Below are 27,146 nucleotides of genomic sequence, written 5' to 3' on the forward strand. Positions count from 1 at the left end.
TGCTGCAACCGGAATGCTAACGGAAATTCTGCATAGGAGCCTGAATTGGGTTTGTAACGAGGTAGAAGTGTTATCGCTGAGCTGAAAGGGAATTTAAAGTTGCGGGGGACGATTCTCCGCCCGTGACTTCCCACTTTACAATTGACAAGAATAGTCGGCCGCGTTTGTGGCCTTGTGATGTCTTCGTAGCAGTATTTCTAAGATGGTTGTTGGAGAGGTCACTTCAGATAAATATGAAGGCGGTAAAAAGCATACTTTGTGCGAGAGACATTTCTATGTATAACCAGCGACACCGTCATTGATCAAAAACAGCATAAATGGCCCAGTCTACTACCTACCCAAACAACTAAAATTATTTGCTACAAACTACTCCGTAGTGTAGAAACTACGTAAAAAAACAAATGACTGATAGAAGACGTGATATTGCACTCGATGGAGTCAACCCGCGAGCCTATCAGCAACTAGTTATCAAGGACACAGAAGTCCATTGCCCACGTAAAGAAAAGTCCCAACCTCAGAAGACATAAAAGCAGTCCCAAAGAAATTCCCTAAACCCCATAACCATTTGACGCAAAAAAAAAGAAGAATCCCATCAGACCGTAGCGCATTAAGTAAGAAAAGCCTTCGACCGCCACCTCACACGGATTGAGTGGGTGGTAAAGTCGCTCAAGACGATCAAAGTCGCAAGACAAATCTAACCACCGAAACCGTAGAGGGTACGGCCCTGGCGCTTGAGAGCGTAGACGACGTCAAGGGAGGTGACGGTCTTACGCTTGGCGTGCTCGGTGTAGGTGACAGCGTCACGGATGACGGACTCAAGGAAGGACTTGAGCACACCGCGGGTCTCCTCGTAGATCATGGCGGAGATACGCTTGACACCACCACGACGGGCGAGACGGCGGATGGCCGGCTTGGTGATTCCTTGGATGTTGTCGCGCAAGATCTTGCGGTGGCGCTTGGCGCCGCCTTTGCCGAGACCCTTTCCGCCTTTGCCGCCTGTTTTGGTTTGTTAGGTTTTGTTAAAGAAATTGTTTGATGATGATGGGGATATGTGGCAGTATTATATAGAACAGGATGAAGGACAAGGAAGTATAGGTAGTTGAGGGTAGTTGGAGGTTGTGTTAAAATGCGTAAAGGTGGACAGCCTTTCCTAATTAGGAAAGGTGTGATGCAGTTGATGCCCGAGGCATAAGTCACGTGTCGGCAGGAGCATCACCAGTTGTTATTTTGGGAACTTCACCACGCCGACAACATAGAGATGAGGGGAAATAGTGGCGACAACACATAAAAGAAGCATTAAAACTTACGTCCAGACATAGTTTCAAATATGAAGAATTGAAAGGATTAAAAATGTAGATAGATCGACGTCTGTGTTGTCGATTAAATGATGAAAAACACGCGTTTGATGGGTTGGCGTTGAGGACAAGAGAGGGGGAAAATGAGAAAATGACTAAATGGAGGGGGAAGGCAGTTTAAATAGGAAAGCCAATTACGCGTGATCCGGGAAGTAAGTGTTTTAGGTAAGCGAGAGATTTAACCATCATTCTGCAATGCGGCGGTGATTGGCGGGCGGCGGGGAAAGAAAAAGGGCGTTATGAAGGGTCGGTTTCCAGCGCGTCTACCAGGCATCGGCGAGCCCGCATTTTCCTGCGTCGAGCGACAATGATACTGCTCACGTGGTGATAAGATAAGTGGCGGCGCTAGCCCAATCGGGAAGTATACCCCAAGACTCCACCACTCGAATGAATGTGAACTTCATTTTATCTACCCCTTAGCTTTTGAACCCGTGGCTAGCATTTTTGTTAACTAATGAGAGAATGCTTTATATTTTAGAAACTACAAGTGAAAAAAAGACCCAGTCACGTTCATCATGTCTCGTGTGATTTGCAAAAATACGTCGCGTTGCCTATATAGGAGGCAGTCATGTATGGCTATCTTCCCATTCCCACGTCCCCTGTCCACGTCCAACCAGAAACGTAGACCGTATCGTGTAACTTAAACCGGAATAACAAGCAAGAAAGAAAAAGCAAGGAAGACAAAACGCCAGAACACCATGCAATCAAAAAAAAAAAAAAAAAAAAAAAAAGAAACCCAGGAAGTGCAATGCATCGAGATCAAGAGCGGAGGCGAGCATACTAAAAAACTTTTTGCGTTGAAAAGGAATGGCCATCCAGGAAAGAACAGCGAAGAATCGAAAAATGCCTCGGAAAAGAAATCGTAGCGTCATCATGCGTAGCCAAAGCGGCACGCGGAGGTAAACAAGAAAAATCGTGAGAATGACCGCGCCAGACAATAGCTGGGGAGATCGCGTCGAGAATTGGGCCGACGACTGGTGGTAGCGAACCGCACAGCGAATGATTCAACGAAACGTCCGCGGTTTATTATGCATCGCAGACAATCGCTCACATGTGCTGCTTGGTCGAAACCACTTGCGGGTGGAGCAGATAATATTGAGAGGCAGTCAAAAGAAGAAGAAAAACAGTTCCATCCATCAGAGTGCACCGATACATCTTGGGATCAAAGGGGTCGATATCAAGCCGACGGATCTGTCAAGTTCCACGCAAGGACTACCAAATCCCCTTCACGGAAGTCGTCAACGATATGCATTAAAGGTCGACTGGAGGGGATTGCAGCCAGGTTGGACGCTGTCATAGAACAGTCTTATGTTACTCACCCTCTAATAACTGTTGGAGAGTGAGGGTCATTCATGAATCCGCCGTGGAAAGGAAAGCGAAAGGCCAAGGGGGAGGCTGAGGCTGAGGGCAGTGGAGAGGCGCGTGGGCTAGTGGAAGCACGCGGTGCTTCGGCCACAGGAGCAGCGAGAGGAGCAGGAGACCGAGGAGAAAGCGGCGGCGAAGGACAGGCTGGGGCAGATACATTCTTTGGGGCCTCGCCTTCACGACCGCTCGAGATCGATGGCTGTGCTTTCAGGTTCGATCCTTGCGGAGACCCATACTATGACAGGTTAGTTTGAACGTCATGGTATGATTTGCTGCTGTGAAACTTACAAAGCAGTACTTATCGACCAACTCCTGGTACACGGAAGACTCGAGCTGTGGCTTGCTAGATACCAAAGAGGAAGGTTTTAGATCTCCCACACGACTTCCGGTGCGGGTATTATCGCTCACTGGGGAACCATGGCCCTGCTCAAAACTGGGAGTTTTCTTGGTCGGTTTGGAGGTCTCGGGCACCACAGTCTCCCCGGATCTCGCATGGGCAGTCAGAGCGGTCCGATCCAGAGGCGCCTTTGACCGCATAGCAGCAGACAGCGACGCTCCGAAGTCGTAACGGTTCCCAAATGCCTGGCGGTTGGAGTTTTCACGGCGTTTGGGCGGCGCGACCGTATCGATATCATCCGAGGGCGTGCGAGTCAAGGGTGCACCATTCGTACCACTGAAAGGGTTCGTGAATGACGTCTTGTCGCTGAGGTCAGGGAAATCATAATTAGGCGGCATGGATTGGGGTCGAACGGTATGAGAGCTAGTGAAGGATCGGCTGCGCGGAAGAGCAGGACGCGATCCGCCACTTGCCGGTTTGCTCGTTGGGGTCTTGGGGACTTTGTGGAAATCAATCTGATAGTTCACCGAATCATTGTTATCCCAATATTCCCGTCCTTCCACGTTGTAGCGGATGCACATGAACATGGTCTTGGTCTCCAGATTGGCCTGATCATTCAGCTTGAGGTCAAATGAAAAGCGATCGAACCCGTCGGCAGCTTGCTGACGGCGAACATCATGACAGTATGCCGCTGCAACCTCCGAAGTAGTCCTCCAATAATCCAGTGTAAAACGAGCCGTCACATTCTTATGGAAAGCAAGATTCGCGACTGCCACAGTGCCAATCAAAGTGCTCTTATCAGCAGACAAGAACAACCGCTCAAGGCGGACCGGACGAGTGGCACGTGATGAGGGATCCTTAGGCCAATTGGCAAGCTTGATCTCCCATTCCCACGACGGACCGCGCGAGTCAGTAGAGCTAAAGGGAAACTCGGCTTTGGTGTCGTGATTTTCAACTGGTGATGTTTCTGTGCTGACAGCCAATGGCCTGTCCAGTTGGAGGAAGTGACGGATATGCTCCAAGTGGGAGTCGAAGTGCACCGCCTTGGAATAGACGGGAGTACCGGGCATGCTGGATGGTCGTCTCCGCGAGGAAGAAGGGCGAAGAGCAGGTCGAACAAGCTCACCTGATTTCTTACGGACCATTAGGGGCTTGCACGACATCTCCACATCACTTTCTTCGGGCGAGCTAGTCAGTGCCGATTCCCGAGCCAACTCGATGGCGGTTTCCGTGGATGATCGAGAGTGACTGATCTTGCGAGCTTCTTTGGACAATGGTAGGTGGGGGAGCTTGGGCCGAGTGGGCTTTGCCTCAGTGGTGGATGGCACACTCGAAGAGGGCCGAACCTGTCTTTCTGGGCGGTCTGATTGATCCATTCTTTCTGGCGAACTCTCCCTCCTCAATCTAATTGATCGAACGGCAGCCTCCAGCTCGTCAAACTTGACGCCTTCCCCACTCCGGTGTGGTGATTCTTCATCACTTGAGTTCGGCCCAGACTCAGGAGGCGAGATTACGGCCCCGGGAGGAATGATAGCATTGCTTATCGGCGGTGGGGACTGACGGAGACTGGTATGTGGATCAATAGAGGGGGAAGCCCAGGCCGGGGATTCTGGAGCGGTATGCACTGTCGGTTTGGTGTTCGAAGGACTCCTCCGATGACGACGGGTATATGAGGTAGAGGAATATGAACGGGAATTCTGAACCCGTTCTGACGAGGAGCGCGCCAAACCGGGCTTCTCGCAAAGCTCTTCGGTTGGGCGAGAGTATTCAATGTGCTGCGCGGAGAGCAACGTCTTCAACGGCGCAGTGTATGGCATCCGGCCGACTTGTGTATCTCAACACAAGAAGGGGAATGAAAGGTAGATAGGAGAGACTAGGTGTTCAATGTTTCAATCACAATAAAGTGCCTGAAGTAGCCTGTCAGTAAGGCTTCATTAAATTCCGAGTGTGGCAACGGATGTCAAGGAGTGGCAAGAGGCGAGGAAAGACATGCCATTTCATCAGGGCAGGGGAGTGGGGTGACACTTGAGGAAGGTGCCAGTGGAAAAGTTAAGGTTTCACAGGTTACACCAGTAAAAGAAACGACTTTGGAAGGGAATTGGGGTTTGGTAGGGAAGGAGAGAGCTTATCAATACCGTGAACGTGAAGTATGAACATCGAGTGGCGATGGGAGGTAGCCAAAAGTATCGGCGAAAGGTGAAACGTTTAAAAAATAGTACAGAGAAGAGACAAGATGTACATATAAGAAAGAGAAGAAAGGGAAAAAAATTGGCAAGCTCCCGGCACAGCCGCGATTAAGAGAGGTGATTTAAAGGTACCTTGAAAGTACCAGATAACCTTTGAAGATATAGTGGCGAATTTAAGCAGCCATTTCCGCTATGACAAGAGAAGATAAGCCGGGATAGGAGTAAAGAAAATGTCATCAGAGTAAAAGAGATAAAAATCCGGTATTATAGCTTTTTGAGAGAAATCGGAAACCCGAAATCCCATCCAAAAAAAAAGTGGAACATGATAAATAAAGATAATTGTGCCATCCAAGCGCCATAAAATTAGTTGTCTAGGTGCGTCTGCTTTGCATAGACTCCGCTTCGATACCACCAAGGTCAATGCGTCCCGTATAGTTGTGAGGTGGGGGATACCTTCCTGGTTTTTTTTGTCTTTTCTTTTTTTTCTTTTCTTTTAATTTCTCGCTATTTTATTATTTTCTATTTCTATTTTACTATATTTTATTACTTCCTTATTTCTATTTCTACATTCCATTGTCAATTGTCCGATTGCAGTTGATATCTCATCAATATACCCGCGGACATCCTAAACTGATGTCTCATCATCTCCCCTATTTCCGCTTCTCCTATTGACTTATCCGAATTCTCCGACAATATGGTCTATTCGCACGAGCACGACGATCCTCCATATTGCAAGCTCACTATAATGCACTGGATGTTCCCCCTAGTATGACAATTAGCGGACTACAGGCCTCCATCAGCCCACAGGCGCCAAGAGGTCCATATACACTAACTTTGCTTCAACCTGTGTTCCCTGTTTTTGACCTGACGCATATCATTTTGTATTACCTCCCATGATCCCCAATACATCAAAATCGATCTTTCAAAAATTATACACTTAGCATTCCTTATTGAACATTTCCCTGCCATTGAGATTATGTAGTACACCGATCTTCCAAGGTTCCCTTATCAACATAGGTCCTGTCAAGGCCCCGTGGTCCAAAGATTGGTCGAGATTTATGGATCGGCCTAGCCAAAACCTGTTTGTCCCAGATTCTCCTAGCCTGTGGCAGATAGAGAGTCACCTTTTTTTTTTGTTTGGCGCGCACAGGTAGCTAGGGATACATTGCGCCATGCAAGTGCTAGAAGCATAATATCCACTCATCCCCTCCTTCGGCGCACCTCAACTACACCGTGTTCCAGCATATATGAAATCGTGGGGGCTACAAGTGCCAAGGGGGCTGGAGTTACTCTGGCATTGTCCTACTGTCCGGTCGGACTTCAATGTAAAAACCAGACGGAGAAATAGCTAAAGACATATATGAAAGAAGGAAAACAAAAAGAAGAAAGAAAGAAAACCATTGTCTAGAATGTAATTTAAATCATACTACGCTGTTATCAAGACTTTCTGACACTTCCAAAAACCTTGGATCTTCCAAAGATCAAGTTTGTCTATGTAATGACCTCGGGAACCTGTTACCTGTGGTGGAACGACTGCGGGTTTCCTATCCCGCTACACAGCCATGGTCTAACTACGTAGATATCAAAAGAACAAGAAACTCGTTATCCACCTGGGCAGTTTAGGTATGTTGTATACTTTATAGAATTCCACTGTGACGTGCATGGTGCATTTGAACATAGTCTCAGTGTTAGTGCACTTGTGCTGTACTCCGGAGTTTGGTGGATCTACGATAACATGCACACCAGGGCTCCACCGTGGGTGCCGCCAAAAGCCGGTAGAAAATGGAGAATGGAGTATGGAGATATGAAAATATGGAGATACGGAGATATGTGTTTGAGATCAATTCAGATTCAGAGATTTCCAATCGGATTAGTGTAATAACTAAAGAAATCACGAATCGATCACGAATCTTTCTACGGAATACGGAGTAGAGGAAATTCCAATGTCCGAATACGTATCCGAAATCACGACTTTCTCATATCCATGTATAAAATAAAAAAATAATATTTGTGGTAATTCCACGGCCGATAAGTCCATGATGTCAAGGTGCATTTGATAGTCCCCGATGCCTTGGTTTTCCTTTACAACATACTTGGCGGGAGGTCTGGACCCCCGGTCGCTCGTGCAGCATAAATAATTTTTTATTTTGTACTCCAAGACATTTCATCTTACAAGTATCATGGTGCATAGTCTTTGGGTGTTCTAATCTTTCCAAGATACATAGTTTAAAAGTTGAACATGCTGAACATGCTGAACTTGGAAGTAAAAGTTGCATTAATCCTATGTTTTATGAATCGATAGCTATGAAACCTTATGCAAGGTCAAATACTTCAAATTCCGAATTGGTTTTCCGTGGGGGCTGATGAAATCGTGAAACACGGTGACTCTCATCTCCATGTCTCACTAATTAAATGTCATACAAAACATTAGATGATAGTGGTTTTTTTTTTCCTTTTTTTTTTCTCTTATTTCCAAGGCTTCAGTGCAGAGTATAGACGCCTACGCCCGGACCACCAACCCCTTTGTTGTCGTTAGCGGCGCAGAGTTTTCCTTTTTTTGCCACTCTATTCATTGACCACTATCCCAACAAAACAGGTGGCTTTCACATGGCGTTATGGCTAATGATCTCCTCGGAAATGCCATGAGATTGGCTAAACCCTGAAGCCTCAGGGCGCATGGTGGGTACTCTAGAGTCTCGACTCGCAACCGTTCGGGAGTCTCGAACTCTTCTGATCTGCACAGGGCTACCTAGGTCCTAGGTACATATGTGCTTAATCTCCAGATTTTCAACCCCTCATTTTCAGAACATGGAGTTGTCCCACAAAACTCTGCCAGGTATCCACGGACTGAATGTGGGTAGTCTAGCCTACGGGCGGACCCGATACAATTCTGATGGGATCCTCAAATTGCCAATATGAACGTCTCGGTGAGCGGCAAGGTTGCAACATTCCGAGCTGCAGGGCGATAACGTCCGTTTAGCCCCTTCTTGCCGAGACCCTGGAAACTTCCGTGCACTTTTTTTGCTTTTTTTTCCTTTCTTTTTCTCATTTGATCCCGAAATCTGAGAACCCCTCCATCGGTTGTCCGGTTCACGGGAAACCCGAATTAGATTCCCTAACCCGCAACCCTTAAATAATAGAAATTGTTATAGGGTCGAAGCGTCGAAGCGGTCAGACCAGAACCTATAGGAAGTATACAGTGACCATATGTGAACCTTGAGATCACAGAGTTCAGCCTTAGGATCTTCCCAAGGTTACTCTCTCACCGATTGAGAGTCCTTTGCAAATCTACTGTCGAAATGATCGCCCAGATGCGATCCCTTTCCATTGGCAATTTGCAATTTGAACCTTTTGAACTTTTACAAATTGACACATCTCCACCGGAGTGATGTGCTCCTTGAAATCCGCCTTGTCTCGCTGGCGACAATTCCAAACTGCAACTGCCCCCGAGGGGCGTTAGCGTGGCTGAGCTCAGACTTGGGTCATCGAGCGGGCTCTCCATCGGCAGCTCAGTTCCGAGAATCATCTCGCGCAATTCGACCCGATACTGTTAAGAATAAGCTTCCCCTGCTTCACCTTGGTGATAAAACACGCAGCCGCTTTGGGCAGCGGCCTGTTCAGGCTGCAGTCACTGCTTGCCAAGAACAAAAGGAACTGAAGCGTGAATACCATGCATCAACGAGACTAGGAGAGTGAAATGAAAGAGAGGGGCAGCGCATTTCCTAGAGAGCTCTAGCTACCCCGCGTGGATACCGCTGGCGTCAGCTCTTGCGTTCATGGTGCATATTTTGCGAACTCGGAGTTGATGCGGACCCCAGTGGTCGGGGCGATGCTGACTTGCGTTTTGTTCCCCCAAGGTTTCTTACCCCGCGGCCTATACCCCAGGGTTCGCGTCTGGTTGGTAATGATTCGGTCTGGATCTGCCAGTGGGATATAGCTGTTCGCTACACTATGGTTGTAGAAATAGAATCCGCCCGGATATCCTCTTCGCTCACAGCATACACCCGATGGAGATGTGTATCTAACCTTCCGATTTGACCTCCATACGACAATAGGAACGGTGTGATCACCCAAGTATCCCAATTACTCACGTGTTGCACGGCATAGACGTTTCAACCCGTTTCAACCCTGAACCTTCCACAGTTATGGCACAAGATAGAGAATTCGACGATGATTGGCCCGTAGCTGCTGATAGCTCAAGAATAAGAAAATCGCACGCAAGCAGCGCATATGGGCTGACTATGCAATGTTGCACGTCACGTAAATCCTAGGCGCGCCTTTTCTGCAATGCACTGCACCGAGCACCACCTGACCTTCTAACATCCCTGTCAACCGCACACGTTCCCAAGGGGCATCTGTATCCCGGACGTTGTATCTCGAAGAAAAAATTGTTAAGGAAAGTGGCACCACCTTGTACATCTTGGCATCAACCAACCACTGACAATACGGGTAGGCGATCAGGGACAGCCGCTTTAGTCGATTCGATATACATTGTCTAGGTGGTATACATGATGCGTGTTAGTTCAAGGGCCAGCACGGGCCTTGGAACGTTAGTCGTGCATATGGTAGTAACATTATAGCAAAAAGTATACTTAATCTATACCTCAAAAGCCACCTATACCACCGACAGACTAGTAGCCTCACTCGAAGTAAGTATATTGTAGGTATACCTTGGCCGGGCCCCACGCTTATGCATAGCATTGCGAGGAAGGGCCAGCGCCAAAACATCCCCCACCAAGTTCGACCACTGGCCAGAACGGGGGCGCGGTAGTCAGTGCGTACGATCCCGGAGCTACGACTCGACGGTGCGGTGATAGTGGGGCGAGGATAGCTTGGTTAGTCTGCGCGGCCGTGCATAAGGCACTGCATTAGTGCGGCGAACTGACAATCTATGCATGATGGGCGGGGTCAGTGCATGGTTGTTGTTCTGGGCTGTTGGATGTGGGTTTGTCTCAGGGGTTTCATAGTTGATTTTACACTTTACGCTTGCAAAGTTCCATAGATAGTTTTGTTTGCTCTGGGGAAAATGATGTGCAACTTGCAGGTGTACCCCGAAGTCGCGGGGTTTTATCTCCACATTTACTAGTTACAGATACATACAGGGTTGATTATCAATTCGTCTGACAAATTGGAATTTGAGAGTTTAATGAACTCTCTCCAAATCTTCAATTGATATCGCTCTCGGCTAAGTTGTCGTTATTTATGGTGAGTCACTCCACTAATTCTGTAGCCACTACGGAGTATACAAATCGCGATCTGGAAGCTGGGTGTATCCACGGGTGACAGATAGATTACCTAAAAGTCAAGCCGCAAATAGAATGACACTCGGCTATCTTGAACCGCCATATTACGAGCTAGAAGATTGGCTGCTTTGGGCCCGTTATCATCCCACGCTTAGCGGGAGAGGCGTTTTCCGTCGTCAGCGTTATAGAATTTATAGAATGCCCATTTTTGATACGAGAATTAACGCCCATCAAGCCCCGTAATTCGGAGACTCGGCCCTCGTTGTCCGTCTATCGAGATACATTCAATTTTTGGAAGTTTGGATGTCAGAGATAAGGGTGGGGGGGAGGACAATCCTTGAAGGGGATTGAGCTCGTCCCTCGTCTGTGGGTGTGGGGTTGAAGAGGGCCCATGTAGGATACGTGAGTAATAATGATCGCTGCTAAGTTGATCATTTGCTCTTTCTTGTTTAATATCGAAGATTAGATATGGTTATTTTATAGGCCAATTATATCCAATTAGAAAGAAGACGTCCAAAAGACAAAAATAACTTGTCTAACATCGTCTCTATCGACCTAACTATGTACATATATCCCTAGTAAGATAGAGGGGTGAGCCCACTATTCCCCAGACTAAACCGAAAACTTAGTGCTTTAGGAATATTGCAGGCTCCTGAGCATAAAGGCACAAAGTAAACTTACAATGTTCTCGTATTCAACGGATATCGCTGTCTGCGGAGGTGAGTACGTTGGCTTGTAGCCCTGCGCCCCTCAATTGCGGGGTGCATCTGCCACCTCATACTGTCCGAGCGACGTTATCACCTCACATCTGATAGCCTTCTGTGTGTTTATACCTAAGTGCCAGTAAACATCTGACAATGCAGGTAGTATCACCAGACAAGGACAGCAAACCAAACCCCTCAACTGATAACACTAGCTGACGAATAGATCTCCTGCTGTCACTGCCATCCAAGGCCTCCGAAGCTATGCTCTCCCATATCCTCAAGCCACAGCGGGAGCCAGTGACCGGGCCCTACAACCCGAGCTCCCTTGACACAGACCTTCCCCACATTTTGACTGTCATGTTCACGCAGATGATCACAGCATGCATCTCGCACCGGGAGATCCGTGAGGAAAGACAGCATCAGCGTCTATCTCCCACGCGATGGCGTATGCACATTGAAACACACAGAGAAACACAAAGTTCTGCTCTTCACTCACATGACGCCCATAATGGCAGGTGTCTAGTTCCGACGTTCCGGCCTCACAACATTGTGCTCAGACTCCGAGGAAATAGCATTTCAAAGTCAATTCTTCGCTTTCGAGCAGCCACCCCCTCACCGCTACGCATGATAGCAAGATCAACCCATAGGAATAATGCAAACTACCCGCGACGCCCGCCACAAGAGAGGCGAGGTCTAAAAAGACACCTCCCTTGATTCGTATCTTTTTTTCCCCTTTGGGATCATCATCCCTCCACCATCCACCTTATGTGGCGGGCTAGGGACGATACTAAAAATCGACTGAAACTCTTTCTTCTCGGCCGGCCTGGTCTGCTCAGGGACCGGTGCTCGGACTTGTATTGCGTTGTCACTCGAAAGTATCTCTATCTCTACCCATGGACCGTGCGTGTTGTACTTCCATGGCGTTGAGGGACGTGTCCTGCATCTTTGCCGCCACGACTGCGTCGGCGAATGGGTGGTTTATTTCGGGGAGATGGCGAAGAATAGAACAGATCCCTATAGTCTGGTTTAGAACACACTTGTGAACTTGCAATGACCGATATCGGGTGATCTAATATGATTCCGTTGACCGCTTGGCCTTGTGTGCGCGGGAAAAAATGGCATAGAGATTTCTTCTGGCTGGGCTTCTTTAATACAATACCTTTGTCCGGTATATACCCTGCCATGTACCCTGTGGTAGAAACACCCTTTTATGTGAGTTCTCGCCTCGCAGCCGAGTGATCATACTTTGGAAGTTGATGGTCAAGACCAGATACTGAGGGGTCTCAGTGTAGTTACTGGAGGTTAATTAGACCTGGCTATCGTTGTAGAGCAAAGTGACATGTTTGCTGATATTATTTCACTCTGGGAATTCTACGCAGGCTACGACATATTATTCCAACTTGAAATGCAAATTGGGGATGTGCAAAGAAATTGCACGGTGGCATATTTAAATATGCGTATTCTGTTGAAACCTCAGCTGAGCCCATTTTCCGCCTAAGGCCAACAATCTTTCAAAGAAGATCTGATGATGGAAACCATCTACCATCTTCCATCTTCATCTTTTCACATTGCTATGTTCAACCCTTTTCATCAAGCTTCATCGGGGGTGCAGAAATCTATCCGGTGTCAAAACCAACTTTGTAACAGTGTCCAAGCCAAAAATTTTCAGGCATTTCGGATTTAAAGTCGAAAGAGACGAAGTTGAAGTTGAAGTGTTGAAAGTGAAGAAGGTGAAGGTGAAGGTGAAGCTGTAAGCGGGAGATCACCGCGGGGCCCATTGGTGGAGCCAACTTCTCCCACATTTACGATCCGTGGTCTTCACCGACCTCTCTGTTTATTGTTTACGGGACTTTTCTAAAACCTGCTCATGTCTCAAGTTCAAAGTTCCGGATTGGCGGACCTTGAGAAAGAGCTGGTATGCTCGGTATGTACTCGTCCATTCCGCCCCTTACGTTTCTAACACCGCTCTTTTGCCCCAGATTTGTACCGAGCTCCTCTACCAGCCCCTCACTCTCCTCGACTGCCTCCACACTTTCTGCGGATCCTGCGTGAAAGAATGGTTCTCCGCACAAGGGTCGCGTCGTTCCCGCGCTTCGCCTCCATTCACGTGTCCTTCCTGTCGTGCTGAAGTGCGCGACACCCGCCCAAATGCCACCGTGACGACCCTGCTGGACATGGTCCTGACCGCACACCCAGATCGCGCCAGAGCAGCAGATGAAAAGGCAGAAATTGCTACCAGGTACACCCAGGGCGAGTCGGTATTCCCAGCACTTCCCTCGGGCGGGGAAAGCGCGGAGGAGGATGGCGAGGACGATAGACGCATTCTAGAGGAAGTACGTGAGTTGAGCCTACGCGAAAGCCGGGCACAAGCTAGACGCGAGACCAGGCGGACGGACCAATCTTCGCGGACGCGTGAAAGGAGCACCAATACCGAGAGGCCTACGGAGGACAGCCGGTCAAGGCGTCGGAGGGATGACGATACAACGCGGCAGCAACGTACATTACGGCCCGATGATTCGGACCGTACGCGACGGGTGGAGCATCAATCTAGTCTGCGCTCATTGCTGAGTTTGTCCTCGGATGCGGAGACCATGGAGGAGGAAATCTTGCGGCAAATTCTTGAGGACGGATTACTGGACAACATCAATCTTGATAATCTTGGGCCAAGACAAGAAGAGGAACTCAGTGAACGGATTGCGGATGCTTACCGTCGGAGGCATATGCAAAGACCACAGTCTCGTCAGCGACCAGAGGCTGATGGAGCTACGCGAACACATGCGAGGTCCGAGTCCGCCCACAGGACTGCAGAACCAACGGCGGCTACCCGAGAACACAATGTCAGACGACCGCCAGTTTCCAGACCGCATCTGTTCGATTCGGCTCCCACGCGGCCTAGCACCGCAGGTCACCAAAGGCGCAGCTCAGAACAAGTGAGTGGGCGCCGAAGGACCTCCCCCGTCCGAACGAATCAGGCATCTGCATCGGATGAAGCCATACGGCCTGCTGCCCGATCCGCGAGTGATATAACTGCAGATCGCCACGTCTCTCAGACTGGGCGCTTGCGATCAGAATCAGCATCAGCCAGGCCGCGACGTGCCACCGAGTCAGAACAGAGTATCTCAAGAGCGTGGGTGACCGGAGGACGAGAACGAAGCTCTTCTAGACAGTCCACGAGTCAATCAGCCACGAATTCTCCCATTTCTGGCGCTGCGCCCTCAAATTCCTCCCGCAATTCGCTTCACACGGAGCACACCATTCCGTCATTATCTTCGCCCCTTGTTCCAATCCGGTCGGACAGACGAACAAGACCATCTTCGTCCCGATCCAACGTTCCTGCGTCGCCCACTGTACAATTCCCCGAGCCATCCATCTCCTGTGACCGCTGCGGGAAAGGCAACATCCAATATAATCTACACAAGAAATGCCCAAGTTGCAAGGATGGGAACTTCCACCTGTGTCTACAATGTTACCGCTTGGGACGTGGCTGTCTTCGATGGAACGGATTTGGCGCATCCGCACATACAACCTTCCAACGAATTATATCGTCGTCTACTCGACGCCCTCTGCAAATGAATGACCCTGGTCATGTCTTAATGTGGTTCAAATACCTACGGCCCTCCGAGACTGCCCATCGAACGATGAGCGGAGAAAGGCAAATGACCAGCGACAACCCAGTCCGCCGGCTACAAAGCGGCCTCTTCTGTGATACGTGTCAATCGCAGGCAAACGATTGTTTTTGGAAATGCAACCAGTGCAACGATGGAGACTGGGGTTTCTGTAACTCCTGCGTTAACCAAGGACGATGCTGCACCCACGCCCTGTTACCCATCCGGCGCTTTACCCATGGTCCACCTCCATCAGCGCCGTCCACCACACCGCCGCCGGCTGAATCAAATACCACCCCTACTCCATCCGAGGTCGAGAGCTTCAAAATTCTCTCATTCTCAACAAACTGCGATATCTGCACCTACCCAATCCCAGCCTCAAATACCCGCTATCACTGCCTAGAATGCAATGGCGGTGACTACGATGTCTGCACGAACTGCTACCTCAAACTCGTGGCAACAGGCAAAATCAACAAAGAGAACGGGCACAACGGCTGGCGTCGCTGCCTTGCCGGCCACCGCACGATAGTTGTCGGCTTCGAAGACCACGAAGAAGGTCAACGCCGCGTCATTGTCCGTGATCTTGTGGGTGGCCGCGCCCTGAATGAAAAGCACGTAGCACAATCACAACTACAATCACCAACTTCCTCCCCAGCAAGCGGTGGCCCCGTTGCATCCCCGGAACAAGGAATCGGTGACTGGAGCTGGGAGGACGGCCCCGAGCGCCGTAAGAAAGCATCCCGTCTGCGTGGCGGGCCTGCCCCCATGAACAGTACCACCGGAAGTACTACTGCCGGCTCTGATCCCTCAAATCCACCCCCTTCCAGTGCCACCGCGACTCCGATTATCCCACCCTTCCGCCGGTTCCCGCCTGACGGTGGTGTCGGCCTCATCGTCTACGCTCGGTGGTCTTGGTACCCAGAAGAAGAAGTCGAAGACGAGCTTGTTTTCCCGCGTGGTGCGCATATCACTGAATCTGAGAATATCAACGACGATTGGTTCTGGGGATGTTACGCTGGCCGAACGGGACTGTTCCCTGGTTCGCATGTCGAATTCGTCAGGGAGGTTCATAGGTAAAGATTCCTTGGCTTTTTGTTGTGTTTGAATATCGCACGCACATATGATACGCATGACATGCATCGTATACCCATTTCTGTTTCTCCTTTCCTTTGCGTCTCTTCGTTGCATGGTTACGATGATTATGAAGATCGGAGTTATGAATTTGAATGTCGCATGAGCGTTTCCGAGCATTGCATCTATACATTGTTAGATTCATGAGCCATGGACTATATCTATATCGTCTATGATATACTCCGACGAATATAAAGCCTGTGGTGTATCCCTACCAGTAGGACTATTTACCTACATACCGAACACATAACTTATCTAACTTGTTTTTTTCCAATAAACCTTTTGGCCCGGATCGGATAAGGTTCCATGGTTCTTACGATTGCTAGAATAGGCATAGTAGTTTTGATTCTACTATGGTTCGTCCTACCCTGCCTACCTAGGTATTTCTATTAAGTCGCCAGGTCTGAATTTCTTCTTTCTTTTCTTTCCTCCTCACAAACATCTCTGCCTTAAACTTCAGCAAACAACTCTCACTCGTCTTTCACCTTTACTCATTTCTCAGTTCTCTAGTTTTTCACCTCTCTATCATCTCGAGTTCTCTTCGTCAGTTACTCGTGAGCCCTCAATACCCAAGACCCTTAAGCCAATCTGAGGCAAGGAAACTTCTTACTTTTTTCACTTTGTACTCAAATCGATTTCTGCACATCCTCTATTCGGCACTCGGTTGAGTCACTTGACTATGGAATCTTCTCAGTCTAACCCTCCTACCTCGCCCAACTCTGCAACTTCACCCGCATCCCCAAAATCTCCATCGAAAATTCCGACGAGGAGCAGCTCCAAAAGGATTGCTCTTCCCGATTTGAAATCTGCACTGGAAAGGGCGGTTAAGGCCAGAGGGATAACATACTCTCAAATTACGGCCTTCGTTTGTTATTGGGACGATGACAACACTCGTGCTCAAGAAGATGGAGAAACCTTTTCCCATATGATGGCTGATCTTTTCGGAGTTGCTAGCCAAACATTTGTCATGAAGCACGAAAATCCTGTTCCAGGCTGGGATTTGGGAGAACGCCTACATCAAGAAGTTGTGTCCAAACACCGCATTTCCAAACCAACGCTCTTCGTTTTTTTTTACGCTGGCCACGGCACGATCAATCAAGTTAACGAACTTTCTTTTACCGCGACCAAGAAGGAAAAATTTGTTCCATGGCGCACCATCGAGGGTGAATTGATTTACCACACTTATCCCATGGATACCTTCTGCATCCTGGATTGCTATTATTCCGGTACTGCTATTGCGAGTAATCCGATGACAACCCATGTCTTAGCTGCTTGTGGCTCTTCGGCGTTTGCGAGATCCCGTGTAACTGGAATATCCTTCACACAGCGAGTTGCGCGGACCATGCGAAAGCTTTCTCACTCTGGCAAGATATCTATCTCGACAGATGAAATTTTCAATGCGGTACAGAATGAAACTCCTCGTGGCTGCTACATGCCAAGATTTTCGAGTCATAGTGGGGTGAATCCCATTGTCTTACCTTTCCACGTCACGTCTACTTCAACCCCTCCCTCGCCAGGAATTTCGTCTTCTGGTCATGCCTCAAGTTCAAGCCTAGGCCATGCATTACATTCCCGCCCACTATCACAACTTCCCTCTGGCCGCGAAACTCACGTCCTTGTTCTACTCGTTCTCGAAGGAAACCCGAAGCTGGTTGTCCAAGACTTTGAAAAAGTTGTTGAAAACCTGCCGGCCAAGTTCAAAGTGAAAATCACAGATGCCTATGAAACCAATGCATCTGCTGGAGTCTTTGTGCGTATGACTTGGGAGGCATATGCACGGTTCTTGTCAAGCGTAGAACTAGACGCACTCCTTCCTGTGATTGGACCATCACTGATTCGCACACATGAGCTCCGCGAGATTTCGGTAATATTCTCTCATCAAGAAATACGTGTAGGTTTTGATCATTCGCAGTGATTGCTCATTCCATTCGAATTTATTTGAATTTGTTCTCAACCACGAGGTACATTGGGAAATGATGTAGTGAAAAGCTCGTAGAAGGCCGCATAAATTGACGTCCATTGTCCACAGAGTTCGGGAAAGTCGCGAGTGCCAACGGCAAACATGGCAAATTAGATATCCATAGATGCAAAGAGAGATAATCTGACAGCAGGATCGGCAATGCCTTATAGTATAAGCTTGATATGGATCTATTTTCTGCACCTTTTTTTTTTTCATCTTGAGTGTGATATTATTTCTCCCTAATGGAGAATTGCAAACATTGTGATTATAATTGCAATCTAATTTAACCTTGGAACTGTTCATGGCTCCCATTAATAATCTCCTGTGGCCACGAAAGCCAATCTCGATATTTCGGATCCAACACAGAGTACAGCTGTGTCATGAGGCGCGAGCTTAGACCTTCCATCCACCACATCCACTCGATCTGACGAATAGATGCGCACCAATGAGCAAAGATGATGAGTGCAATCGGCTCTTCCTGACGCAGGAGTTCTAAATATTCATCAGAGACATCAAGCAGCCACCTGAATACATCTGCGGTCTCGAGTCTCCGCATGACTGCAGGCCTTATAGCTAGACCCAATATTCGGGCTAGTTCATCTAAAACATGTTGGTAGATAGCCCGAAGTGATGGGTCAGCTGCACACTCCCTCCATATCATTTGCTGCAACTCCCAAACATGCGGTTTCCCTTGCTCAAGGGCCTGTGGCTCGCGGTGGGCAGCAACTAGATAAGTTCCAATCGTAAAGATTGGTGCCAGCTTCCCCGTACGAAGGTCCTCACCGCCGGTACTGATAACAGTCGATGTCCCTCGGAAAAGACGGGCCCACTCTGATAGATTGCCACGTTCGAAGAGGACCAAGAATTCACCTTCTTCCGATGGCTTGGCACAGGAGAACATGCACGTTAGAGAGGAGAAAATGAAAAGCGCTGCACCGTTTTCTCGCGCGATAGTTGAGACGAGCGGGACCATCTCTCTTACGGCGGCGCTGTGGTGCATCTGTGCGTAAGCAAGGCAGCTTGCGCGTCGAGATCCATCGGAGCGAGCTAGATGCAGTGCAGAAAATGCGAGCAAGGTGTGTAATACTGGCGGTGTTGAAAATCCAATGCGAGGTGCTTCATGACACCAGATACTTTGCACGGCGGGGCTTCGCGATAGTGTGTAGCAGGTTGACGTTGTCCAGTGGTGCAACAGTTCCAAGTCAAAAACGGCCAATGTGGTAGGGAATGGTCCTAATGAGGACAGACTTGGTAATGCCGGTGATTTTTGTGCTGGGGCACGAACTGTTCGAGATCCAATGCTTTCTGGGCCAGATAGTGACACAGGTGATTCTGCGAAATCCGTTTGTGGTGTAGAAAGCACGGTTGAGGTTGAGGGAGTGGCAAATGAACAAACCACCCCGTGCTTCTCGCAATTCCGGCAATTTGGCTGGCTTTCATCACACTGATACAGAGCTATAAGCTAGTGCTCGACGGGAAAAATTGATGAATCTCTCACCTTGACTTTTCGCTTTTTGCATTGTAAGCACCCAGATCGCGATTTCCGGTGCGAACGGCGACCTGGAGGAAACATGGCCATGTCAATTACTAGCAGACACTGTAAATCTATGGTGGACCCCGACAAGGATTTAATATAAATTGCACCATTAACAGGAAATCTTGGGGCCTATCCTGCGGATTTTGCGGAGGCGCAGTGGCAACTCGGACGCAAAGGGGCTGTGCGCTAACCGAATACGGCTAGGCGGTATCAGCTCTGGTGGGGGGAGATGTTAGTCTGCACCTCACGATCTTAAGTCTGCACCTTACGATCGTCAGAATTAAGAAAGAAGCCTGATCTAGTCTATATATAACCTAGAACACATCAATCTAGCTTTAAGCACTCGTATATAGAGCGAGATATAAATTAAATCCATGTTCAATGTCTCTCTGTAGCTATATATATTTGATGATGCTCCAATGATGAGACATTTCCCCCGAAGAAACTCATTTCTTATTAACTTCAAGCTTTCGAGCCAATCAACCCTTAAAATCTAGGTCACATTGAAACAGATTATCATGTTGTTTCAACTTGACACGCTGTTGCCTGCGACTTTTTTTTGACCATTATACTCAAGACCTGTAGCCGGACAGAGCGGCGGAAGCCCCGATTACGTAGCCCCGCATCTCTGGTATGCGTTGCACCCTGCATATGTACCATCTTTCATGCTGTAAGCACCTCGATAAGGCGAACCACCATCCATGACATGGAGGTCAAGCACGACGTTCCACTTGACTTGCATGTATGACATCGGATGCACTGCACGGTATCCCACCTTGAACTCTGAAAACTGACCGCTCTTCTTTGCGCTGTCTCTTTAAATGATTGAATGAGCACCTATATTCGTAGCATCAATCTCAATATTAGCAAATATCTGGCAAGATCTCCCCACAGTAAGCACTTGGCACCCTTCCGTGGTCCCGCAGGTAGTGCTAGCGCATACTGATCAACTCATGACATAGATGCCGCAAGGTACTGGAACCCTGACAAGTGACCAAGGACGAGTCCTTGGTCAATTCGAAGTTGAAGGCGCTCAGTATATTTTCGTGGGCAACTTGACTGGCTTTGGGCAGTCTTTTTCCATTCCCAATGCCGACGTCACCTATGACTCAGCCGACCAGTTACACAAAGAATCTGAAGAATTCGAAGAGTTACCCATAGAAAAGGATCAGATTGAACTCAGGCTCAAGAATGGGGTTGCTATCACAGGCGGTTTTGATATGCCGTTCAGCGATGGCGAGGTGAAGAAAGGGACCATTGTTGGTGGTGAAGGAAGATGGTTGAAATTGTAATTGCGATGAGTCATGGCGTTGAAATCCATCCATGAATGTGTGAGAGAGCTTTGGGATTGAAATGAATCATGGGGTTGATCGAAGTGGAGTTGGTGTCCATTTTGTATACACCAATATAGATAGATAAAAAACCTAACGAACTTTGCAACAAGGCAACAACAAATTCTTTAATTAGAACATTAGAACCATGAATAAGAAACTATCAAGTCCACTTGTAAATATTGGCAGACGTCAACAATTCTAGAAACTCACAAGGCTGTGAACGCCCCCACCTGACTGCGCCACACTCTCAGCCGAGCAGCCCGGCATATAAACAGCCCCTCAGCCCTCAGCCCGGGCCTTTCTTGACTTGCATACATACCAAACAACAAGTCACAGTCTTCATACCATGTCGTATCAATCTAATCGTGAGTGACAATTCAAACATAATTCCAGTCTTGGCACGAGCTAACTAAGTCAATAGAACCTCCGTACGGAGGATACCCACCCCAACAATACGGACAGCAAGGCCCTCCTCCGCCCCAGGGCTACCAGCAGCCCTACGGTGCCCCTCCCCCACAGGGCCAATACCCCCCTCAGCAAGGCCACTACCCCCCGCCTCAACAGGGCCATTATCCTCCGCCTCAACAAGGTCACTACGGTGCCCCTCCTCCGCAAGGAGGTCATTACGGCGCGCCATCTCCTCAACCCCACGGATACCATGCCCCGCCCGCGCAACCTCCATATGGCCAGCAGCAGCATGGCTATGCCCCACCAGGACAACCGCCTGCGGGATACCCACCTCAAGGCCAACCACCCATTGGATACGGCGCACCAGCCGGCGGCTTTGCGCCCCAGGGTGTTCCCTCACAACCGTCTCCCGGTTATATCCCTGGTCAAGTAGCACCAGGCGAATTCCGGCCGCAAGCAGATGCGCTTCGCAAAGCGATGAAGGGATTCGGCACGGACGAGAAGGCCCTTATTGCAGTCCTCGCGCAGCTCGACCCGCTTCAGATGGCCGCTGTCCGCGACACATATTCCAAGCACCTCGGCCGCGATCTGTCCAAGGATGTTAAGTCCGAAACTGGCGGGTACTTCCGCGATGGCCTACTTGCCGTGATCGACGGACCTCTTTTGCATGATGTCGAGAGCTTGCACTCGGCAATCGATGGCGCTGGCACGAAGGAGTGGTTGCTCAACGAGGTCCTGCTCGGCCGATCCAATGCTGACATGAACGCTATCCGGACCGCCTACGAAATCAGACACAGGCGCTCGCTTTCTAAAGATGTCGAAGGCGACCTCTCCTTCAAGACGTCCACTCTGTTCGCCATTGTCCTTCGTGCTGCTCGCAACGAAGAGTCTGTCCCTATCAACCCGCAAACAATCGAGACCGATGTTCGCTCCCTGCAAGGGAAGAACGTCACGGAAGTGTGCTCAATCTTTGCTAAGGCGTCCAATGCCGAGCTCCGCGCTATTAGCCAGACTTTCCAGTCACGCTACCATATCCCGCTTGAGAAGCATATCGAGAAGGAATTCTCGGGTCATATGGAAGATGCGCTGCTTCTGATGCTCCGCTCCGCTACGGATCCTGCCATGCGTGATGCAATCCTACTCGAGCAAGCCATGAGCGGCATGGGAACCAAGGACGAGCGCCTTGTTGCCCGTGTCGTCCGAGTCCACTGGAATCGCAATCACAAGGAGATGGTCAAGCGCGCTTATCAACATAAGTTCGGGAAGAACTTGATTGACCGGGTACGCGGGGAGACTTCTAGTGATTACCAGCGCCTGATGGTTGCTCTTCTTGAGTAGAAGGCCTTTTCTTTTCTTTTTCCTTTCTTTTTCTATTCCTGTACAAATTATGACCTGAATGACTCTTGTGCTCATGATTGGTTACATTTACTTTGAGATACCATAATCTGAAATGAGGAATGCGCGTTACGCAAGACAGATAGTGCTGAGTACTACATTAAGAGAATCTAAAACGATTATTTTCTGCTTTGATCATCTTCTGAACACTTGTATTTGCTGTATAAAACGAATGGCATAGGCTACTTAGATATTTACATGTTCTAAGCCCTTTAGGCTATAAGTCAATAGTCCACTTCGTCCGTAGTCTCTCTCCCCAAGTTTGGAACAAAATCGGTATAGGAGCCATTGCCAAAGCAAGGAATGCCAGCAAACTATTTCCCCACCCAAGGCCGAGTTTGTCGTACATTTGCAATCCACATAGAGGAAGAAGAGCTCCAAGCAAGCTTCGCAGAACAGTGCAAGCAGCCACAGCACTGGCAGCATGCGCGAGGAAAGCGTCTACCAGATATGTCTGAACACACATCAATATGGTGATCATCCCAAAACCAATAGTCGCATTTCCAATCTCGGGAACGATCCAATGAACCATTTTATCTGTCGACCATCCATAGATAAAGAGACCCGCCGGTATGGCCAGTGACCCAGGTATGGTAAGATACGGGGGAAGTCGATCCTCGGGAACAGGTGTCTCCTTGCGCGAGAGTTTGATCTTGATCTTGCGATCACTCAATGTCCCGACATATGCAAGGCCAAGCAACATGCCTACTCCGCTTCCAAGGAATGAGAGGCCACTAGCGCTGGCAGAGAAGTTATACTGACCCTCAAAAACAATCGCGAATGTTGTGAAGAGGATATAGAGGAAGCCGTAAAGTACAGCAATGTAGCTGGACATCAATGCCACTATTGGGGACAGAACAAGCATTTTCGATGGTCGAATGAGACTCCGAATGAACAGCTGTTTTGGAGGGATTCCGGAATCCAAACGAGATCTGTATGCCGTATCTCCTTTTGCCTTTCGCAGCCGAGCAGCCTTCCGCTCGAGGATAATTGGGGCATATGTCTCAGGCACGACAAAAAAAAAGACGACTGATGCGGCTCCACCCTGCAAATTAAGTTAGAAATGAGGCGCTTTTGACATGGCATTGTCTCTCTTACCACTATGGCAAGAACCCAAAACACCCATCGCCAGTTTTTTGCCTCCACGAGGAACCCGCCCACCACGGGGCCAATGATTGGGCCGAACAGAGGTCCCAAGGACCAGATAGCCATTGCCTGGCCTCGTCTCTCTCTCGGCACAAGATCTGCAATTGTACCACTACCACATGTGATGGCAGCTACACCTGCAAACCCATCGAAGAATCGGAAAACAATCAAAGACGCCATGTTGGGAGCGAGCGCACTGGCGATATTGAATATCACGAACAACACATTGCAAACATTGTAGACCCATGTGCGGCCGCTATACTCACTGACAGGAGCGATAATCAGAGGGCCGAAGGCGAATCCTAGGACATAAACCGAGACGACAAAGGTAGAGAGGACACTAGACGTTGAACCAAAATCTTCGAGGACTTGTCTGATACCCGGCGCAAACATCGAAGAGGCGAGGGGACTAGTCTTGTTAGAATCTTGGTCTATATTAAAAGCTTCAGTACTCACGTTAGGAAAGTGATAAAAGAAACCATCCCGATAATAGTCCATTTGCGCCAGGAGCTCCAGTTCATTGGATTCTCTGGGTCTTCACTGGTTGGTTGCTCCCAGAAGACATCATATTCGGATGCCTCCGCCGTGTGCTCTTCGTTGACTTTCTCATCTGGTAGTCTGACAGACTGCGCTTCAGGATCAGACGATTTTGCATCCATGTTGAGGGCACTGAGAAGACAAATCCACACATGGCTATTTTATGTGCGCTGACGGGCTTTTTGAATCAGTCCAAGTCTGTCATATGCATGGCATGCACAAATTCCATGGGCTTCTTCGTAGCCGTGCACCTACAACATATTAAAGGGGAGCCCAACATATTATGCATATAATAAGCGAGATCTCCATGTTTTAGTCCGAGGGGACGGGCTCGTATTCGTACCTTTCGTGGCGTGGACGTTGGATGGTCGAATTCGGGTTCGGGTTCGGGTTCGGATTCGGATAGTGGGAGAACGCGCACTTGAACTCCATTCAACCCCTAATACAATCCCTCCCATTGGCGTTAAAATCTTGATCTAATTAAAGCTTCATCGATTCTGAATGTCTCAATTTGACACTGCCGCAGGAATACCTATGTTGATCAACGACAAACCTCGGCCCTATGAAGATCTACAACAACACATATAAGACCTCCCACGTTCGCATCGAACTGCCTCTCTGAAATCATCTATTACATCATTTATTACTAGCGAATATCAAGAAAAAATGGGAATCATCTTCAACGTGCAATATGCGCTGGTAACGGGACTCTTTACGGTACGTCATGCAATGCCTTTTGTGGCTTCTTTTCTAACGTGTTCAGGCGATATTGTATGTTGTCTATACAGTGATTTACAATGTGTACTTTCACCCCCTGAGCCGGTTTCCGGGGCCATTGGGACACAAAATATCACGACTGGCATATGTCCACAAATCTATCAGGGGAACCCTTCCCTTTGACATGCTAGAAATGCACAAGCGATATGGCGACATTGTCCGTATTGCGCCGGATGAGCTAGCCTTCTCCCACCCTGATGCCTGGCAAGATATTATGGGTCACCAGAAAGGGAAACCTGAATTCTCAAAGGCAGATTGGTTCTACCGTCCAGTTGAAGACTCACCGCCACATGTAGTCAACGAAAGCAGAGAGCAACATGGGCGTCTCCGTCGACAAATGGCCCACGGGTTCTCTGAAAAGGCAATGCGAGACCAGGAGCCGATGATTCGTGGCTACGTTGATACGTTGATTGCCCGATTACATGACTTTTGCAAGTCTGGTAGCCCGGTGATTCTTTCCGATTGGTACAACTATACCACTTTCGATATTATTGGAGACCTGGCATTTGGTGAGCCTTTTGGCTGTCTTCAGGGATCAAACCTTGACGGATGGATCAAGGGGATTTTTGACGCCGGCCGGGTTGGCATTACTTTGCAAGCTCTCTCCTTCTATCCATCTGTGAAGCGGACGCTGTTATCAATGATGCCTGCGTCAATGACGGATGCCCATGAGAAACACAAGAAACTCACCGAACAGAAGATGATGCGTCGGATGGAAAAGGAAGAAGGTCGATCGGACTTGATTGAGGGACTTTTGAGAAAGAGGGAGGAACTGGTGAGTTTTCAACTATTTTCGTTCAAGAATGATAACTGACCATTGTCAGAACCTGAGTATTGACAAACTCATTTCAAATGCTGAAATTCTCATCATTGGTGGTTCCGAAACCACAGCCTCGTTATTGAGTGGAGTCACATACCTCCTTCTCATGAATCCGACTGCTCATCAGAAGTTGAAAGAGGAAGTGCGTACTGTGTTTCAAAGCCAGGAAGAGATCAACCTGGTCTCTGTTAACAAACTGCCATACATGCTTGCATGTCTCGACGAGGCATTGCGCATGTATCCGCCCATTGCGAACGGTCTTCCCCGTGTGTGTCCTGAAGGTGGTGCGAAGGTCTTAGGCGAATATGTTCCGGCAAACGTGAGTTTCATTTGATGGGAACATTACCTCTTGATGCCTGCTAACGGTGCTTGTTTTTAGACTTTTGTTTCGGTTCATCAATGGGCACTTTATCGGCGCGAAGAGTATTTCAAGGACCCCAACACATACCACCCAGAGAGATTCCTGGATGATCCATCATTTGCAGACGATCGCCGAGAGGTATTGCAACCATTCCATACTGGACCGAGAAATTGTCTTGGAAGAAAGTGAGTAATGGCCTAGATGACAATGGGAAGCAATAGGCGATACTAACGATGTTGCTTTAGTCTTGCATATAGCGAAATGCGTCTAATCCTCGCTTTGATTATCTTCAACTTTGATATGGAGATTGCCGATGAAGCCCGTGATTGGATCAAACAGAGGAACTTCCTGATGTGGGAAAAGGGGCCGTTGAAAGTTCATTTAACTAGGGTGTAAGCTTGTTTATGAGATCAAATTGACTTGAGGTGTATCAAACGTCAAAACTATATATCCTCTTCACATTTTAGTTCTGCATAAGAAGAAAAAGGCTTGCGCCACATTGGCATCTCGTAATCCAATTGTATTGCCCAGGTGCTGCCTCCCTCGCCGTCTTTAGCTTCGACTTGTGTCACATCTTGGATTGGAATTCTGAAGTCTAAGGTTATTTTTAGCTTTTTTAGATCTAACTATATACTACCCGGTTACTGTTAGATTCTCAATAGATAAAAGTGATATTTCTTTAAGAGAGGGCCTAGGACGCCGCTCTTACAACAAATATTTCTCTGTTAAGTTTGTACTTGGCAATTGTTGTAAGTCTTGTCACACGAAGCCCTATATATTAAGGCTGATAATGAAATAGTCCTAAAATAGAAATCATCGACGTAATACTATTAGCTATAACGTATTTCACATTAAATTCAAATTCATATATATGGGTATTTTTCCATGCAGCGTGTAGTATCAATAAATCATGGATCTCATCAAAAAAAGAACAAAAACGAAAAA

The 27,146-nt window shown here is 48.3% G+C and overlaps 8 protein-coding genes across 8 annotated transcripts; 4 read left to right on the top strand and 4 right to left on the bottom strand.

Annotated features, from left to right (window-relative positions):
- Positions 1–694: 694 nt before the first annotated feature.
- On the bottom strand, positions 695–1,317 carry PEX2_003060 (histone H4; the record flags this gene model as incomplete). Its single annotated transcript, XM_016737584.1, has 2 exons — positions 695–996; positions 1,308–1,317. The coding sequence occupies 2 exons, from the start codon at positions 1,315–1,317 to the stop codon at positions 695–697; spliced, it is 312 nt and encodes a 103-aa protein (XP_016598640.1).
- Positions 1,318–2,532: 1,215 nt separating this feature from the next.
- On the bottom strand, positions 2,533–4,874 carry PEX2_003070 (protein phosphatase regulator GAC1; the record flags this gene model as incomplete). Its single annotated transcript, XM_016737585.1, has 3 exons — positions 2,533–2,617; positions 2,675–2,955; positions 3,009–4,874. The coding sequence occupies 3 exons, from the start codon at positions 4,872–4,874 to the stop codon at positions 2,533–2,535; spliced, it is 2,232 nt and encodes a 743-aa protein (XP_016598641.1).
- An 8,183-nt stretch (positions 4,875–13,057) lies between these two features.
- On the top strand, positions 13,058–15,872 carry PEX2_003080 (SH3 domain protein; the record flags this gene model as incomplete). The annotated part of the gene is made up of 2 exons (XM_016737586.1): positions 13,058–13,114; positions 13,170–15,872. 2 exons carry the CDS (start codon positions 13,058–13,060, stop codon positions 15,870–15,872), a joined length of 2,760 nt encoding a protein of 919 aa, XP_016598642.1.
- Positions 15,873–16,605: 733 nt separating this feature from the next.
- PEX2_003090 (uncharacterized protein) lies at positions 16,606–17,841 on the top strand (the record flags this gene model as incomplete). Its single annotated transcript, XM_016737587.1, has 1 exon — positions 16,606–17,841. One exon carries the CDS (start codon positions 16,606–16,608, stop codon positions 17,839–17,841), a length of 1,236 nt encoding a protein of 411 aa, XP_016598643.1.
- A 328-nt stretch (positions 17,842–18,169) lies between these two features.
- PEX2_003100 (uncharacterized protein) lies at positions 18,170–18,886 on the bottom strand (the record flags this gene model as incomplete). Its single annotated transcript, XM_016737588.1, has 1 exon — positions 18,170–18,886. The coding sequence occupies one exon, from the start codon at positions 18,884–18,886 to the stop codon at positions 18,170–18,172; it is 717 nt and encodes a 238-aa protein (XP_016598644.1).
- A 1,499-nt stretch (positions 18,887–20,385) lies between these two features.
- On the top strand, positions 20,386–22,503 carry PEX2_003110 (Annexin, type fungal XIV; the record flags this gene model as incomplete). The annotated part of the gene is made up of 3 exons (XM_016737589.1): positions 20,386–20,711; positions 21,094–21,122; positions 21,179–22,503. The coding sequence occupies 3 exons, from the start codon at positions 20,386–20,388 to the stop codon at positions 22,501–22,503; spliced, it is 1,680 nt and encodes a 559-aa protein (XP_016598645.1).
- Positions 22,504–22,777: 274 nt separating this feature from the next.
- On the bottom strand, positions 22,778–24,365 carry PEX2_003120 (MFS transporter; the record flags this gene model as incomplete). Its single annotated transcript, XM_016737590.1, has 3 exons — positions 22,778–23,605; positions 23,659–24,115; positions 24,163–24,365. The coding sequence occupies 3 exons, from the start codon at positions 24,363–24,365 to the stop codon at positions 22,778–22,780; spliced, it is 1,488 nt and encodes a 495-aa protein (XP_016598646.1).
- A 544-nt stretch (positions 24,366–24,909) lies between these two features.
- PEX2_003130 (cytochrome P450) lies at positions 24,910–26,597 on the top strand (the record flags this gene model as incomplete). The annotated part of the gene is made up of 5 exons (XM_016737591.1): positions 24,910–24,960; positions 25,007–25,795; positions 25,845–26,159; positions 26,220–26,386; positions 26,447–26,597. 5 exons carry the CDS (start codon positions 24,910–24,912, stop codon positions 26,595–26,597), a joined length of 1,473 nt encoding a protein of 490 aa, XP_016598647.1.
- Positions 26,598–27,146: the final 549 nt, after the last annotated feature.

This window comes from Penicillium expansum, assembly GCF_000769745.1.
Source record: "Penicillium expansum strain MD-8 chromosome Unknown contig8, whole genome shotgun sequence".
In the NCBI taxonomy this organism is placed as follows: Eukaryota; Fungi; Ascomycota; class Eurotiomycetes; order Eurotiales; family Aspergillaceae; genus Penicillium; species Penicillium expansum.